Source organism: Copadichromis virginalis, linkage group LG18 (genome assembly GCF_057382275.1).
Source record: "Copadichromis virginalis isolate Kocher_CV1m ecotype Utaka linkage group LG18, C_Virginalis_male_GT1.1, whole genome shotgun sequence".
Lineage (NCBI taxonomy): Eukaryota > Metazoa > Chordata > Actinopteri > Cichliformes > Cichlidae > Copadichromis > Copadichromis virginalis.
Window position 1 is genome coordinate 34,005,079 of NC_140635.1, and position 18,930 is coordinate 34,024,008.

Here is an 18,930-nt window from a genome sequence, read left to right on the forward strand (position 1 = left end):
CATCCATAGAAACAACAACCCCAGAGATCTGATAAAAATTTAAAAAATGAATAATATTAAATAGACGTCGAGTATTATTGTAAGAATTCCTCCCCTTAATAAAGCCTGTCTGGTCAGCATGCACAATAGAGCACATCACTTTTTCTTATTATCAACACCAAGAAGGCTAATAGGCCTGAAAGATGAGCATGACTCCGGGTTTTTATCTTTTTTAGCTATCAATGTTATATTAGCCTGGTACATAGATTCAGGGAGTTTCGATTCTTCAAATGCTTTATTAAAAACCCTTAATAATAAACTATTTAACTTCACTTTCACTATCTTAAAAAATTCTTATATATTCCCTGACTGGAGTGCAGATATAGCTTTATCCACCTCCATCAATCTAATGGGTGACTCCAGCAGGCTAACCTGATCTTCAGAGAGCTGAGGGAATACTAAGTCGTTTAGAAAAAAGCCTGAGTTAAGCCTTGTTATATCCATCTCAGACTGATATGTTTGTATAGAATTCTCTAAAGCACTCATTAATCTGACGGTTTCCTACTTGCCTTTCACCATTCACATCCACAATAGCTGTGATAAAGGAACTTGATGGAGTATTCCTTACAAGACGAGCCAAAAAGCGGTTAGGCTTATTAGCTGATTAAAAAAGCCGTCGTCTGGCAAGAAGGACGTCTCTTTCAGCCTTTCGCATTATCAAATTACGCAAAGATGTCCTGGCAATATTAAGCTCACTTAATGTTTCAGCTGATTTTGTTACATAATATTGTTTCTCCAGCTTTTTTATATTATTCTCGATCTCTAACTGCCTTGTTAATCGTTGCTTTCTTTTATGACTTGTGTATGAAATAATCATCCCTCTCATGTAAGCCTTATAGCTATCCCATAAAGTTCTCGTGTCTATCTCCCCTTTATCATTTATTTCTAAAAAATAATGTTGTTTGCTCTGTTATGAAGTGTATAAATTTCTCATCCAAAAGAGACAGTGTGCTCATCTTCCAAGACCTAGAGCGCTCAATATGTCTCATGGGTTGGGACTACAGGAGCATGGTCAGAGAGACCTATATGACCAATATTTACCTGCTTGAACTAACTGACTGATACACTTGGACATAAAAATATAATCTATACGAGATGCTGACAAGTGAGGGTTAGAGTAGAAAGTGTATTCTTTAGATAATGGGTTATAGTGTCGCCAGACATCTATAAGGTCAAGCTCATTTATAATTTGCCAAAGGGTTTTGGGATTTTTTGACAAAGTAGATTGTGGGGGAGATTTATCCATTTTGGGGCATAGAACACAGTTAAAGTCACCCACTAGTATTATATTAGCACAGTCCATGTCCACTAATTGACTAAATAATACTGTGTAAAACTCATCATCCTGTGCATTCGGCGCATATATATTACCTAGGAAAACAGTTTCCCCATGCAACATGCCTTTAACCAATATATACCTTCCATCATTGTCCTTGTGAGTGGCTGTAACAGTGAAGGGAAGATTTTTGTGTATAAGGGTAATAACCCCCCTTTTATTTGTGGAGTAGGATGAGAAAAAAATATGACCAACCCATTCTTTACAGTATTTTCTATGTTCATCATCTGTCAGATGGATTTCTTGCAAAAAAGCAATGTGAATAAAACCTTTCTTCAGAGAATTTAAAATTGACTTTCTTTTCATCACATTGTTGGACCCTTTAACATTCCAAGTACTTATCTTAACTGACATACAAGAAAAGCATATGCTGTTTACATATTTAACCAAATCTACATTTGACCAGTCTTAACCTATTAACCAAAATAGTTGAACATAAAACAAGAACACTGGTTCCCAGCAAAACCTGAACACAAAGCCTGGAAACCTCAACCCTCCCCAACACAAATAACACAAAGTAAAGTAAAATAAATTACACATCTAGATGTACCCTGCTCTAAAGTACAGCTGTAGGGGGATACAGACGCGTACCATCCCCGCACTGGAGTGTATGTCAAAAATCAAAGTATACTCTATACCTTAGCTCGTTAACAGTACTGTAATGCTGTAAGCCTCGAGTTTGTAACTTACATATGAATGGCACTGTCGTGCACCAACAGTTTATTTAGGTCTTGGCAATTTGCTCACATAGTCCTTGACGTCCTGGATGGTCGCGAGCAGTGTTGGTCAAGTTACTTGAAAAAAAGTAATCAGTAACTAATTACTGATTACTTCCCCAAAAAAGTAATCCCGTTACTTTACTGATTACTTATTTTCAAAAGTAATTAATTACTTAGTTACTTAGTTACTTTTTAAAAACGCGATTTACAACCTGAAGAGGTGATAAAGCGATAGATCTTTCAGCCCAATTCTACTTTTTCTGCATAATCCATCATACAAAATGTAATCAAATGGAAAAGTCTCTTTTTAAAACTTCTTTTATTGGTTTTAATCTTTTAACTTTATGCATCAAGCAAAAAATTTAATTATATGCAACATTCTCTGACTGGAAGAAATTAGTTTAGCATTTAAACCTATTTTATGCACATTCCAGCACATACATTTTTTTTTTGTGTGTGTTTACACTCACTCTTTCAAATAGATTCAAGTAAAACACAGCAGAAAATAAATAAAGTCCTTTGGTCTAGCGGTCCTTTTGCTCTATTTTCACCTGTAAAGCAGGAGTAGAGTAGGCGGAGGTTTACCCTGGTGCAGGTGTGCCGCAGCGGTCAGTGGAAGAATCCGCGAGTTTCTCTGTGAATTTCCCATTACGTCATAGCGCACTTGGTGCTTGCTTGGAAGTTTAGGGGTTTTTGTCGCTGTAAAAAGAAGTTTTCTTCCCACGCACAACGGACGCTAATGTTTTTGTCACTTTTTATGGAATCAAACTCAAAGTAAGGTCAGTACTTCCACGCTTTAAACGCTGCACGCTCATACTCTCTCCGCACTCGATATGTGATCCGTTGTTGATCTGTACACAGCTGTTGTCACCAACGTTGCACTTGCTTACGTCACTGTCATGAGACATTCTCGCAAAAAAATCACGGTTTTAGTAACGCAGTAACACAGCGTTCCTACGGGAAAGTAACGGTAATCTAATTACCATTTTTGCAATAGTAATCCCTTACTTTACTCGTTACTTGAAAAAAGTAATCAGATTACAGTAACGCGTTACAAGTAACGCGCATTCACCGACTCCTTTCTCTTTCGTGCCACCTCGGCTGAGAAATCCTGATAGAAGGACACTTTCATGTTCTGGTGTTTTCTTAAGCTGCAGTCCATTTGACCTCTCAAGGCCCACATACTTTTCATAGGTTGTAGGTTTTTATTAGAATGGGAGGGAGAGCAGTATACCAGTATTCGGGTCCCTCTTCTGTGGAACCAGCTTCCAGTTTTGGTTTGGGAAACAGACACTATCTCTACTTTTAAGATTAGGCTTCAAACTTTCCTTTTTCCTAAAGCATATAGTTAGGGCTGGACCCTGAATCTTATCTTAGTTATGCTGCAATAGGTGTAGGCTGCTGGGGGATTCCCATGTTGCATTGAGTATTTCTTCTTCAGTCACTTTTCTCACTCAATATGTGTTAACAGACCTCTCTGCATTGAATCATACTTGTTATTAATCTCTGTATCTCTTCCACAGCATGTCTTTATCATGTCTTCCTTCTCTCACCCCAAACGATCACAGCAGATGGCCCCGCCCCTCCCTGAGCCTGGTTCTGTTGGAGGTTTTTTCCTGTTAAAAGGGAGTTTTTCCTTCCCACTGTCGCCAAAGTGCTTGTTCATAGGAGGTCACATGATTGTTGGGTTTTTGCTATGTATTATTGTAGGGTCTACATTACAATATAAAGCGCCTTGAGGCATTTTGGCATTGTTTGAATTGAAGGTCTTTCTTCATTTTTCCCTTAAAAAAACAACAGCAAAAACAAAACAATCAATCAAAAAACTGAAACTGAGTGAGGTCACGTGCAGAATTCACTCAGACTGTGGGAGTCAGTTAACTCGTTACATGATTTGAAGAGGTGATTTCAACAAAGGCAGCGCTCTTTTTTGTCTGTCTGTTCAGCTGCAATGACTTCTTATCAGAAGTTGTGCCTGTTCCATGTTACAAACACAAGTTCCCGCGTCCCTGGGAATTACATGAACATAAGGTCATTCTGGAACTCAGTCGCAGCCTTCAGTACAAGATTACAGATCTATGTGCAGTGTTGGGGAGTAACGGAATACATGTACCGCCGTTACGTATTTAAAATACAAAATATGAGTAACTGTATTCCGTTACAGTTACCGTTTAAAAAGGTGGTATTCAGAATACAGTTACTTTGCTGAAATAAAGGGATTACACTGAGGTATTTTCCTGTTTCGTAGGTTCGGCTATGCCCTCTCTACTTTTGACAAAACACACATTAAGAGGCTGTAACGTCTGTGTCTCAATCTTGCGGCCCATGTCACCCCTCCTTGCGGTCCGCATAATGACGTGAAGAAATATTTTTAAAAATTATTCACAAAAATGATTTAATATGAAGGTAACAGGCAGAGTGTTACAGGCATCGCCTGTAACACTAAAGAATGTAGCCTCATGGGCAGTGTAGTCCGTGCTGCAGGGAGAATGGACTGCCATACCCGTTATGTGTCTGTGAGCGAGGGAGGGAGAGAATATAATAAAATCTTGGCCATGTAATTTCTCTAATCTTGACACACACACACAGACAAACACACACACAAGCCCATTAAGCTATCTTAGTGAGGGCCTTCATTGACATAATGGTTTCCCTGGCCCCTTACCCTAACTCTAACCATTAAAAATAAATGCCTGACCCTAAGCCTTACCCCAAACTTAACCATAACCTAATTGTAACCCTGACACTAAAACCACATTTTGAGCCTCAAAAAGGCCTTGAAATTTGTGAGGACCGGTGTGTGTGTCCTCACAAGTGACTTTTGGTTCTCACAAGTATAGTAGAAGGCAGATTTCGGTCCTCACAAAGATAGCTAGACAGGAACACACACACATATATAAACACAAAATAAGACGTGTCACATCCATCCTGTCTTGTATCTTGGTAGCGATGTATTGGTGTGGAGTATTTTCTTTGCAGATTCTGGGCCCTTTAGTACCAGCTGAGCATCATTAAAATGCAGCATCATACCTCAGTATTGTTGCTGACTGTGTCCATCCCTTTATGACCACAGTATGCCCATTTTATGATGGCTGCTTCCAACAGAATCACACGCCATGTCACAGCGCTCAAATCACCTGAAACTGGTTCCTTGAACGTGACAGTGAGTTCACTGTGCTCAAATGGCCAACGGTCAGAGCATCTCAATTCAACAGAGCACCTTTTCTCCATTGGCAATTTGCATTATGTATGTGTAGCTGACAAATCTGTAGCAACTGTGTGATGCTGTTATCTCAAAATGGACTAAACTCACTGAGGAATGTTTTTGCTAAATCTATGCCATTGAGAATTAAGACAATTGGAAGGCAAACAGGGTTCCAACCTGGTACTAGCAAGGTAAATGTTATAAAGTGGCCAGTCAAATAGCCCAAGAGGTTTAAACGTGAGAGAAATTGTAATGCATAACCTACAACAGAGACAACCCAAGTCCGAAACCCATGTAATTCCAGTGCAATCAACAAATGTTTTATAAAGGGGTATGTGTGCACCCCTTTGAGGTGGGCTGTTAAAGAGTCCATAGCTGCAAACACAGCAGCCAGATAAAATACCAGTAATGGTTTGTTCTCTGTCAGTGTGTCCTGGTGAGCTACCTTTGTTGGGGGAGACTGATGCGGGGCTGTTTGGGGCAGCGTTTACTCAGCGTGAACAGTTTCCTGATGATCTTCTGGGCTTTGCTGAGGACAAGGACGGTGCTGGCCTCCAGCTGGGCATAACGTTTTTGGAGGGTTAAGTCGGCTGACCAGAGCTTGGCTATCATGGACACATTCAGGAAGCGATCAGTGGGCAATCGCTTCAGGAAGGCTTTGAATTCATCTGCAGGGAATTCAGCAGAGACAGAGAGAAGGAGAAAACAACAAAGTTAGTCTCAGGTAATTTATCACAATACAGTTTTTGAGCAGTGAAAGCCTATTCATCACATTCCATTTTACCCCTGCTAGCATGCAGGAAAATGACAGAGAAGCTGGGGAGTTTCACGTGTCATTAGAATTTTAAAAAAGCTGTTATGTTATAATGAATCACAATTACAAAGCAAATACCTGCGCTTTAAACGGCAGTTATACTCATTCACTTCTCCATTAGAATCCCATCTTATTCACTGTAGCATCATTGTCATTAAGCAACACTATTTATGTGACGATTTACCGTATGGCGTCACATACAGATGGCCATCTTTAAAAGCCTAAACAAGTTAAGAGAGCATCAATTATCACGAGCTGAACACCACTACTAAAAGCATGTGGTAATGAGGAAAAGGTTGTCTTCTGTCATTGTTTGTTGTGTTACTTTTATATTTATATATTAATATACTTGCATGAAGTATGGAGACGTGTGCTACATCTATGCCACTTTGTTCAAACTAGTATTTTTGTGCCCATGGAACACAAAAGCTCGAGACAAAATTTTAAGCCCCTGCCATATTCCAATTTGTGTTATCTGACATATGAGAAGTTGTTCTTTAACTGTATTTTCAGGAGAAAGTGCTTTTGATCATCTGCTCTTTTTTAGTTTCTTTGCAATAAGCACCACTACCATATTGCCTCGTTGGTCTTGCGGTATCTGATTTAAAACTCTTTAACAATAGGCTAAGTATCTTTGAGAAGGGAGTTCTGTGACAAATGACACACACAATGATTTTCTTTTTTCTGTGGCTACTCGTCCCACCTTGTTCACCAAGTATGTGATCCTTTAACCTCCTCACTAATTTCATCATTGCTATCGTTTAGAGCCTTCTATGATTGTGAGTTTATCTTTGCTTTTAGTCCCCGGTGCCTCATGATGTCAGGCAGCCAGTTGTCCTGTTACTGTTTGGTTTTGTATTTTGCCCTTTGTTTTTTTTTTGTCCCCATTTTTACCTGCATTAAAGATGTGATTTTGAGTTCATCTCCATTTTGCCAAGTCCTGCATTCTGGGGTCCTCACTGTATTTCCCATACATCATAACATTATTGATAAATATGAATAATCTGTGACACAAAAACTTCAACTCTCAAACATCAAGAGCGAGTTGCTTCAGGCACACTTGTGAACTATGCATTTCAAATTTTTCATGCGTGACAAACCAAACCCACTCACGCAAACTCACTTAATGAAATAGGAGTGTTACCCAAGCTTGATTTACACATTTAAGCAACATTCTGCACAGTGCAGCATACTGTCACTACACTACATTTTAACATATACAGTGGCTCAGCACTGGAGCCCCCCAGGGGTGTGTTCTGAGCCCCCTGCTGTACTCTTTGTACACATATGACTGTGTGGCCACTACCAGCTCCACCACCATCATCAAGTTTGCTGACGACACCGTCGTGGTGGGACTGATCTCTGATAACAACGAGACGGCCTACCTGAAGGAGATTAGGAAACTGGAGAACTGGTGCCAGAGGAACAACCTCCTTCTAAACGTCAGTAAGACAAAGGAGCTGATAGTGGACTTCAGCACTAAGCAGGAGAGGAACTACCAGACCCCCGTCATCAACGAGTGCCCAGTGGAGAGAGTGGACAGCTTCAAATACCTCGGAGTTCACATCACGCAGGACCTGTCATGGTCCTGTCACATCAACACCGTGGTGAAAAAGGCCCGACAGCGTCTCTACCACCTCAGACGCTTGAGAGACTTCCAACTGCCCTCCAAGGTGCTCAGGAACTTTTACTCCTGCACCATAGAGAGCATCCTGGCGGGAAACATCTTAACCTGGTTCGGAAACAGCACCATGCAGGACAGACGAGCTCTACAGAGGGTTGTGCGATCAGCTGAGCGCACCATCCGCTCCGAGCTCCCTGACCTGCACTCAGTCTACAGCAGGCGGTGCTGGACCAAGGCCAGGAAGATCGTGAAGGACCTCAGCCATCCCAACAACAGACTGTTCTCTCTGTTGAGGTCAGGAAAGCGATTCCGCTCCCTGAAGACCAACACAGAGAGACTGAGGAGGAGCTTCTTCCCGCAGGGGATACGGTCTCTCAATCACACCACCACACAGTACTGACCCACACATACAGTTCTTACACACACACTGGACATTCTGGACATTGTTTTCACTTCATCACTTAAATCACTTTAAGCATATTTGCACTGCAGAAGACACTAAATAATGTGGATTGCACAACACTGGACATTACACAGCAAAATCTCCAGTGTTAAATTAACACTGGAGAGTGTCTATATGGGTCCACACCTCTGAGTGTTGGAATATTTCTAACATTTTGAGTTATTTTCCAGTGTTAGAAAATCAGCACTGCTCAGTGTTAGTCTTTGTTAATCTTCAAAACTGACTAGGTTTCTTTTAAACATATAACACTGTCAAAAGTGTTAATTTAACACTCAACAGTGTTGTATTTAACACTCAGAGGTGTGGACCCATATAGACACTCTCTAGTGTTAATTTAACACTGGAGATTTTGCTGTGTACAAATACAGCTGCTCTGTGACGGCCTCAGAGGTTGTCTGAGAGAATATTGGGAGCAACAACACCATGAAGTCCAAAGAACACACCAGACAGGTCAGGGATAAAGTTATTGAGACATTTAAAGCAGGCTTAGGCTACAAAAAGATTTCCCAAGCCTTGAACATCCCACGGAGCACTGTTCAAGCCATCATTCAGAAATGGAAGGAGTATGGCACAACTGTAAACCTACCAAGACAACCACCTAAACTCACAGGCCGAACAAGGAGAGTGCTGATCAGAAATGCAGCCAAGAGGCCCATGGTGACTCTGGACGAGCTGCAGAGATCTACAGCTCAGGTGGGGGAATCTGTCCACAGGACAACTATTAGTCGTGCACTGCACAAAGTTGGCCTTTATGGAAGAGTGGCAAGAAGAAAGCCATTGTTAACAGAAAACCATAAGAAGTCCCGTTTGCAGTTTGCCACAAGCCATGTGGGGGACACAGCAAACATGTGGAAGAAGCTGCTCTGGTCAGATGAGACCAAAATGGAACTTTTTGGCCAAAATGCAAAACGCTATGTGTGGCAGAAAACTAACACTGCACATCACTCTGAACACACCATCCCCACTGTTTAAACGGTTTAAAACAAAACATATCCATGTGTTAGAACGGCCCAGTCAAAGTCCAGATCTAAATCCAATCCAGAATCTGTGGCAAGATCTGAAACTGCTGTTCACAAACGCTGTCCATCTAATCTGACTGAGCTGGAGCTGTTTAGCAAAGAAGAATGGGCAAAGATTTCAGTCTCTAGATGTGCAAAGCTGGTAGAGACAGACCCTAAAAGACTGGCAGCTGTAACTGCAGCAAAAGGTGGTTCTACAAAGTATTGACTCAGGGGGCTGAATAATTACCCACACCCCACTTTGCAGTTATTTATTTGTAAAAAATGTTTGGAATCATGTATGATTTTGGTTCCACTTCTCACGTGTACACCACTTTGTGTTGGCCTTTCACGTGGAATTCCAATAAAATTGATTCGTGTTTTTGGCTGTAATGTGACAAAATGTGGGAAAGTTCAAGGGGGCCGAATACTTTTGCAAGCCAGTGTATGTAGCTAATTGGTCATTTGTTTCTTTGGATCCCCATTATATATATATATATATATATGTATATATATATATATATATATATATATATATATATATATATGTATATATATATATATATATATATATATATATATATATACATATATATATATATATATATATCCATAGGTCCCTCATCCTATTCATGTAGCCCCTTCCGCCGGGGTTACTTGCATAGTAGCATTCCAACAACGCCCTGTTTTCGTCTCTTGCCCACCGATGCCTTCTTGTTGGTGGTGGCTAACCAACCGGACATAGTGGTGGTAGACAAACAGAAGAAGACGGCCGTAGTGATCGATGTAGCGGTTCCGAATGACAGCAATATCAGGAAGAAGGAACACGAGAAGCTGGAGAAATACCAAGGGCTCAGAGAAGAGCTCGAGAGGATGTGGAGGGTGAAGGTAACGGTGGTCCCCGTGGTAATCGGAGCACTAGGTGCGGTGACTCCCAAGCTAGGCGAGTGGCTCCAGCAGATCCCAGGAACAACATCAGAGATCTCTGTTCAGAAGAGCGCAGTCCTGGGAACAGCTAAGATACTGCGCAGGACCCTCAAGCTCCCAGGCCTCTGGTAGAGGACCCGAGCTTGAAGGATAAACCGCCCGCAGGGGCGTGCTGGGTGTTTTATATATATATATATATATACGCTTATTTCTCACATACTATATCAAGCATATAATATTTTTGCAAGCCACTGTATAGATACAAACACTGAAAGATTCATTTCTGTTCAAAAGTAGGATTTGCAAGTTCATTTAAGCAAGGTGACTGATCATAAACATTCAATAACATCACATAGCTTTCCAGTCATACCAGACAATGGCAAGATTTATTTCTATATTTCTTTATTGCCCACGAGTAAGCATGTCCTCTATAAAATAAAATATAATGTTGATTTTATTTCAGAAACTACATATTGGAGATTTAAAGTCATCATTCTCGATTATGTTTCTGTGGTTTGCTGGCTTGTATCTGTAGAAACTTGTAGATGATGGTAAACTGGAAAAAATGACAAGTTTAACAAAACTTTGAATGGTCAAAATTTCAAAATACATTTACATGGATTGTTTCTAAGCTTGAGCTGTAATGCAAATGAGAAGTCTGCATCTTAAGTAACATTCCTGAGCTATAATTTAGGAAAATGTGCTTGGCTCAACTGTCCCTTATGCTATTGTGAATAAAATTTTAGAAACAGATGGGGACCTTACTCAAACAGCACCTACTTTGTTGTACTAGATGCAGCTGCTACCCAAGCCAATAAGTGATGAGAAATCCTGTGTGTACTGTATGTATGGGTGTCTCTGTGTGCGCGTGTGTGTGTATCTGTGTGAATCTCAAACACTGAAAAAATGGGAACACTTGGAGAAAATTACAGTGAGAATAACATCGGTGCAGAAGACACAGTTCGTACCCTCTGCAGGGTTTGCCAAGCACGTTCCAGTGCTGAGCTCACTTTAGTTCCATTATGAACCAGTGGGCAAATATTATGCCAGTATGAAGCCTCTGGGAAACTTGAACCTATTATTTCTTTTTTCCCCCCCGCAAAGCCAGCTAAGTGAGACCTTCTTGGATTGCTCTGGGTCTGCTGGAGAATCATATTCCCATGTGCGGCTGTTGGCAACAAGACAGCACAGAAATCTCCAGCCAAGCTGACCTGAGCTGAGCCCAACTGACGAGACTCAAGCCTATTACAGTGTTCAGTGATCCCAGATGACATGATGGTCTGTCTCTCTCCTTGTGTGTGTCTGCCTCATTCTCTTGGTGTGATCTTCCTCTTCTGGACTAGTGAGTCAAGACTGTCTTATTCTTGCGTTTGAGTTTTCTGTCTGATTTTTTAATCTTCTCTTACTCCCAGGTTCCTCGTCCTTTTTTTGTATCTTTCTCTTTCTATGCTGACATGAAGATGAACTAGTCAAAAACGTTCTTGTTGCTCTGGCTTGTGGCTGCTTTCTTCAGCTGGTCTTTATTTATAGTGTCTTTCAATTCATACAGATTCATCTAATCACTCTGATCGGCCCTTGAGTGACTGGGTGAAAGACTGCTGACCAGTAAGGAAGACGGAGTCAAGAAACTTTGGTCTAATTTGCAGGTATATTTTTTTATATTCTGGATTCTTGTTAATGCAGGCGTTCATTTCACAGGACGAATTTGTGGGATTTAATTTTTCACACCAACCTCGATTTTTTTTCATAGCCGAAAAAAACAGATCTGACCAATGAGACCACTGAGGTTGGTAGCAAATGCAATGTAGCTATAAAACACCCAGTAGTACTCAATATACAATTATATAGAAATAGTAAAATAATACAATGTTTTTCTCAGACAAACAGCTAGATGCTGCTAGATGCGGGTCAGTCGGATCTCTGAAATTGTTTCTCCATCCTCAGATGTGGTCCCAGCTTTGCCAACAAGAGCTGAAACTGCCCCACTGACATCCTGAAATATGTATGAAAATATATACGACTGTTAGCCTGAGTTACTGCTGTGCGATAGATTCAAATATGGCTGCCAAAATGGCACATTAATGATGGCTTGCCCTCATTAGAGTGCCCATGTGAATTCTGTTTCAAAGTTCTTTTTCCTTTCAAGTTTGAATCAATGATTTCCTATACCTCAGCCCACTTTGTTCCCTCTGTCCTGCATTTTTTCCCTCTCCTTCTTTTTGTCTTCAGTCAGTTCTTAAGTCACACGCAGTGCCGCATATACATTCATCTTTATTATTCACCCACCCAACCACCTCTCCCTTATTTCTTTATTTTTTTTTTCTATTTTCAAACCCTTTGTCTTCCTCTCAATTTGCTTTCAACACTATCCTGGTCTCTCTCTCTCCACGGCCTCTCCGTGGTAATCATTAGCGCTGCCATCATGCTGAAGGAATTTGTCAGTCTGTTTTCCTCCCTTTTCTTGACATTTATGACTCCATGTACCAAATTTATGGATAATTTGGCTCACTCAAAATCTATCAGATAAAGGGGCCGGCGGGAGGGGGGTTATTTTCCATAATGGGTGACCGTGCTGCCCCAAAAATCTCAATCTCTGGGCTGAGTTAGTGATTCATGCCACCATTGAGCAGAGCCGACAGCTAAGTGACTTGCTGGCTGAGGACTGTTCATCCACCTCACTACAAGCACAGGATGTGTTGAAAAGAGAGAGCCTCAACAGTTCTTAACAAAGCAGTCTAGAATTCAACCAAAGTGTTCACTGCTTCTTGCACTTTATATTTTTATTCATGGACAATGATTTATATAACTTGATCTGATTCTTTTTTTTCAATTCTTGCGTGTTTGCTGGCATTTCAGCAAATAAACAAGACATCACAATAGTGGCTAAAAGCATTCCTAGGTAAACATCAGTGTGTCAGCATTGTTGCTTTGAATGGGTTAGTCTTCAGCTCACTAAACAGCTAGCATGACTATGTATTCTAACATAAAATACTGTCAGTGTGAATTTGACCTGGAGTGCCGCACTGGGCTTTGATCTAGTCCAATAATGTAATTGGTTGTGCTCTTTGTCTTATTGTTTTACCCCATGCAATATTCAGGAAGGACATTCAGCTGGTGGACTTCATTTTGGAACATTTCCTTAAGCTAATAGGACAAGCATCATTCAACACTTATTTAATTCTAAAAATAAATATTCAAAATATACAAGCATCCTTTTAATATGGATAAAAAGGTTTAGATAACTATACATAAAGACCGATGTCATCTTTGCAACTTCATACTGGTTGATTCGGCGATGCTCTGTATAATTAATACATCTCATTTAGTAATCCTTGCACAAACTCATTGTTGAATTTTATCTGTCATAGCTGGAATTTGAATTGATGGGTTTATAACTGCCAGTCACATATAGGAACGAACACTGGTTTGTCTTTTTTCCTGTGCCATGCCCCTGTCAGTCACATCTTAGTGAAAAGGCTCTCATTAAATCCCACCCGATTTCTTGCAACAACAACTTCAATAATCATCCGTCTTCCTCTGTGCTTTTAATTCAATTGCAAACATGACAGACAATAAGGTTGGAGTTGGGATGTCTTCAGGCGGATGTGGCAGTGCCTTCTCTCTCTCGCTGTCTTTCACTCTGCAGCGATGCAGGCTGGGAGAGACGGAGTGGAAAACAGAAGGTCCAGAGCTGTCAAGAAAGCTGCTATCTCCATCACTTCAAAGTGTCTGTAACACATTAAAGGCGCCATCCATCATACATTGCTGACACTGCTGCTCACATAATAGTTAGCAGCAAGTATTTTATTTTCTTCAGTCTCTATAGAACCTCTATATTAAAAACTAGATGGAATAGTTTTTGAAACAAGTTCGGTCACTGCTCAGTAGATTGATTGATCTCTTGGAACAATGCCTCAACACTTTTACTTAACCAGAACATATATTCTCAAAGTGAATGTGAGTTCTGATCATAAATACACTCTACAGTAACGGAAAAAATAGCAACAAAATTCTTTTGCTCCTAACATTTAGCTTTAACTTCTAGAACACCCCCAAAAGAAAGTTTTCAGGGTGGATAAATCAGATTTTTAGTATCACATCAAGCCATTGTGATATGGCCTATTGTTTTTAGATTCATTTTGTAGCCTCAGTGTAACTACGTCGTTTTATTAGGGCCAGAAATTACCATATCTGGAAAAGAGGATTAAGTGTCTCTGCTTTCCCCTCACTCCCAACTGGTCATGACAGATGGCTAACACTCTCTGGGCCTCGTTCTGCCATAGTTCTTCCTTCCCAAGCCAAGGTATCGCTCAGAAGCTTTGTCTGATTAATGGAGTTCTCTGTCTACCATTGTAGGCTCCTCAACTTTTTTTTTAAGCATTTTCTAAGGACAGCGCGAAAACAGTGAAGAAAGAAAAAAAGCCACCTCTTTCCTATCAGTGGAAAAATGTACCATGTCAACCAATTTTTAAAAAAGTCAACACGTGGGATTTGGTTGTTTAGGAAGAGGGGAAAGTTTTGGGTAGTGGTTAGACTTGTAGTCAAGACCGCCTAAACCAAGACCAAGACAATACCAAGACCAGAGGGTATCGAGACCAAGACCAAGACAGACCGAGTCAAGACCAAGACAAAGTCGAGACGTGACCGAGACAAAAAAGTCTTTAAACTGCAGCCAGACGCTGCTTTGTGTCAGGCATATTTATGTGTTTTTGCGATGCACTCGCAAACGCACGCTCCACTTGACTGTCGCGTCTCTCACTCTCTGTTTTTCACAGAATGATATTATCCTCGCATGTGATTGGCCACAATATGGAGGGATTGGAGCATAGCTGAGCCACTGTGTGAGAGCTGAGCAGCAAAAGGAAATTAAGTGAGGAGCCGGCTCTCGCTCAATGGGAGTCGACTCTTCTGATTTACTACAAAGCACTCTCTAAGCACGGCTCTTAGAGCTGATGCTTTTGCGCATGACACATTATCGAATGTTACGTTGTGTGTCATGGATACTATTGACTCCAAATCTCCCGACCACTATGTCAATCTGAGACAGCAAGACCGAGACAGCGAGACCAAGACAAGACCGAGGGATCCAAGACCAAGACAAGACCAAAGTCCGTCGATACCAAGACAAGACCAAGACCACTTTCATGTGGTCTGACACCTCCTGTTGGCCTGCAGGTTTAACCCTGTGCTGTTCTCCTCCATGTTTTGGTGGAGCAACGTTTTTCACCGGCACACATCATTTGTGGGGCATCTTATTGCGAGACTGGATTGTTTTCTCATTTTAGTTTTATTTTTAAATGGTTGTACAAAATAAAATAAAAAACGGCAGGTGTATTGGCTACATTTTTAGATAAATAGTTGTATATGTTTACAAAATGTGTGCATAAGTTTTCAAAATGTACAATTTATATTTGCATTTCAAGCTACAAAAATAATTTACTCAACATGTCTGGGTTTTTTTTTTACAGTAAAAAAAGAAATACTACTAGTATTTTAAGTTTTTTGTGTGATTTCAGATCAGTAATATTAATACAGTATGTCAATGAAAAAACTACTAAATTCAGACACGTGAGGTTGAGCTGAAAAGAATGATACCAAGCAAGGCAGGAAAAAAATAAAATGAAACAATTTGAAGGTGAAATACAAACTGTCACAGGCTGGGTCTCCGACCCAGCACTTTGAGCTTTCTTTGTATTGTTCTCATTTTTTGAGATGTTGTTAGTTTTGTGGTATTTCCTATTTGCCTTTAGTTTAGGCAGTTATTGTTCCTGGGTTTTCTGTTTGAGTTCTTGCATTATTCATCACGTATTTGGTATGTTAAGTTTGTATTGTCATGTCTAGTTTTAGTGTTTCCTGTTTTATTCTGACAGTGTCATGTGTTCTTTGGTCATTGTATTTAGTTTCACTCCTCCTGGTCCTGTCATTAGATTCATGTCAGTCAGCTGTTTCCTCATGTGTCGCCACTTCCCCTGATCACCTCATGTCTGTATTTAAGCCTTTTGTTTTCTTCATGCCATTGTCAGTTCGTCTGTTTATTCTCACCAGAGTCATAGTCATAGCCTGTTTATTTTTCCACCTCGGTCATAGTTATAGTTTTTGGTCTTAGTAAATGGTAAATGGTAAATGGCCTGTATTTGTATAGCGCTTTTCTAGTCCCTAAGGACCCCAAAGCGCTTTACACAACCTGTCATCCACCCATTCACACACACATTCACACACTGGTGATGGCAAGCTACATTGTAGCCACAGCCACCCTGGGGCGCACTGACAGAGGCGAGGCTGCCGAACACTGGCGCCACCGGGCCCTCTGACCACCACCAGTAGGCAACGGGTGAAGTGTCTTGCCCAAGGACACAACGACCGAGACTGTCCGAGCCGGGGATTGAACCGGCAACCTTCCGATTACAAGGCGCACTCCCAACTCTTGAGCCACGATCGCCCCAAGTACCTTTAGTGTTTTGTTTCTTAGTGTTTTGTCAGTTCAGTGTTTTGTTTCTTAGTGTTTTGCCTGTTTGCTTTGGTCTCTTGGTTCATTTCCTGCCGTCATCGCAATAAAGGTTCACTTTTCTGTTAATCATTACTATTCCTCGTCATCATCTGCTTTTGGGTCCTGTTTCCGCACACATCGGCGCACCCCGCCGTGACAGAACGAACTGACCAGTCATGGACCCAGCGGATTCTGCTCTCACCGAGTGTCTGGAGGAGACTGCTCGGATCCAAGCGATCCTCGACCGCTTCTTTACAGCGCCCGATTTGAAGAGCAAGCTAGTAATGATCAACGCTGCTGAAGCTATTATGGAGAGGGATCCCCGCCTTCTCCAGCTCCCGGACTCACCTGCCATCGTTGATGCCTTTACGAGGATAAAGGAGATGCTGCAGGCCCAGGGACTGTCGAGTCAGGAAATGGCTTCCAGCACCCACCAGTCACAACAACCCCACAATCAGTCATCTCCATTGCTGCCTCCGGAACCTGAGTGTGTTCGTGTCGGTTCGCTGAGATTCGCCGCAGCGTCACCACCTCTCAGCTCACCAGTTTCCACGCCCTCATCACAGTCTCGCCATACTCCTGTCACAGTTCAGCGCGAGGAAGCGCCGCACACCATAGACTTGGACGACGACGAGCGCCAGTCTATATTCTGCGCTCTCTTGGAGGAGGAGCTCCGGTGGAAGCCGTGGCTCATTCCGGAGCACGAGCACTCTTTCCGGGGAACTCGACTGGCTCTCGGGGGACCTCGGAGTTACCAGGGACTTCCACCCATCGCTCCGCCGTCTTCCACTCCTAAGAAAAAGCGGCGTGCGCGCCACCGACGCTCCGTATCACAAACGCAAGTGAGTGATTACATTTTGGCTCCTCATGTTTTCTCTCAGGAAGTTGTTGAAATTGACACTACTTTTCCGGTTAATGAGCCCGGCTATACAGAGACTGTTTGCCCTGGAAAAGCTAGCCATCAGGCTCAGCTAAGCTGCTGTGGTATTGCTATCCAGGCCGGTCTGGAGCCAGAGACGGAGGTACAGCTGGTGCGGCCAATTTCAGTGTCAGCCGGAGGGCCCGGGGAGCCCGTCCGGCCTCATGTTTCGTCTGCTGGAGGTTCAGGAGAACCCAGCCAGCTTCATGCTTCATTTGCTGGAGGTTCAGGAGAACCCAGCCAGCTTCATGTTCTGTCTGCTGGAGGTTCAGGAGAACCCAGCCAGCCTCATGTTTCGTCTGCTGGAGGTTCAGGAGAACCCAGCCAGCTTCATGCTTCGTCTGCTGGAGGTTCAGGAGAACCCAGCCAGCTTCATGCTTCATCTGCTGAAGGTTCAGGAGAACCCAGCCAGCCTCATGTTTCGTTTGCTGGAGGTTCAGGAGAACCCAGCCAGCTTCATGCTTCGTCTGCTGGAGGTTCAGAAGAATCCAGCCAGCTTCATGCTTCGTCTGCTGGAGGTTCAGGAGAACCCAGCCAGCTTCATGTCTCGTCTGCTGGAGGTTCGGGAGAACCCAGCCAGCTTCATGTCTCGTCTGCTGGAGGTTCGGGAGAACCCAGCCAGCTTCATGTTTCGTCTGCTGAAGGTTCGGGAGAACCACATCAGCCTCGCCATGTCCAGCCTCACGCCACGTCTGCTGGCGGGCCCGAGGAGCCCGTCCAGCCTCACGCCACGTCTGCTGGCGGGCCCGAGGAGCCCGTCCAGCCTCACGCCACGTCTGCTGGCGGGCCCGAGGAGCCCGTTCAGCCTCATGCTTCGTCAGCTGGAGGGCCTGAGGAGCCCGTCTGGCCACCTTCTGCTTCACCACCTGTGGCTGCCTCACTGTCACCTGGTTCTGCCTCTGCTACGCCAGGACCAGCTCCAGCCTGTGCTTCGTCAGCCGCAGCTCCAGCCTGTGCTTCGTCAGCCGCAGCTCCAGCCTGTGCTTCGTCAGCCGCAGCTCCAGCCTGTGCTTCGTCAGCCGCAGCCTCAGAGCCTTCGTCCTCGGCTGGTCCGGCTTCAGCCTCAGAGTCTTCGTCCTCGCCTGGTCCGGCCTCGGCTTCAGCCTCAGAGTCTTCGTCCTCGCCTGGTCCGGCCTCGGCTTCAGCCTCAGAGTCTTCAGCCTCGCCTGGTCCGGCCTCGGCTTCAGCCTCAGAGTCTTCAGCCTCGCCTGGTCCGTCCTCGTCAGAGTCTTCAGCCTCGCCTGGTCCGGCCTCTGCCTGTGCTTCTGCTACGCCTGGTCCGGCCTCTGCCTGTGCTTCTGCTACGCCTGGTCCGGCCTCTGCCTGTGCTTCTGCTACGCCTGGTCCGGCCTCTGCCTGTGCTTCAGCGTCACCTGGTCCGGCCTCTGCCTGTGCTTCA

At 43.0% G+C, this 18,930-nt stretch overlaps 1 protein-coding gene across 1 annotated transcript in view; it reads right to left on the minus strand.

The window, feature by feature from the left end:
- brinp2 (bone morphogenetic protein/retinoic acid inducible neural-specific 2) overlaps window positions 1-18,930 on the minus strand; it is a 322,100-nt gene that overhangs the window by 14,930 nt on the left and 288,240 nt on the right. Inside the window, exon 7 of the mRNA XM_085438591.1 lies at window positions 5,745-5,967. Within this exon, the coding sequence (XP_085294717.1) occupies window positions 5,745-5,967 (223 nt within the window). The remainder of the gene's footprint in view (window positions 1-5,744; window positions 5,968-18,930) is intronic.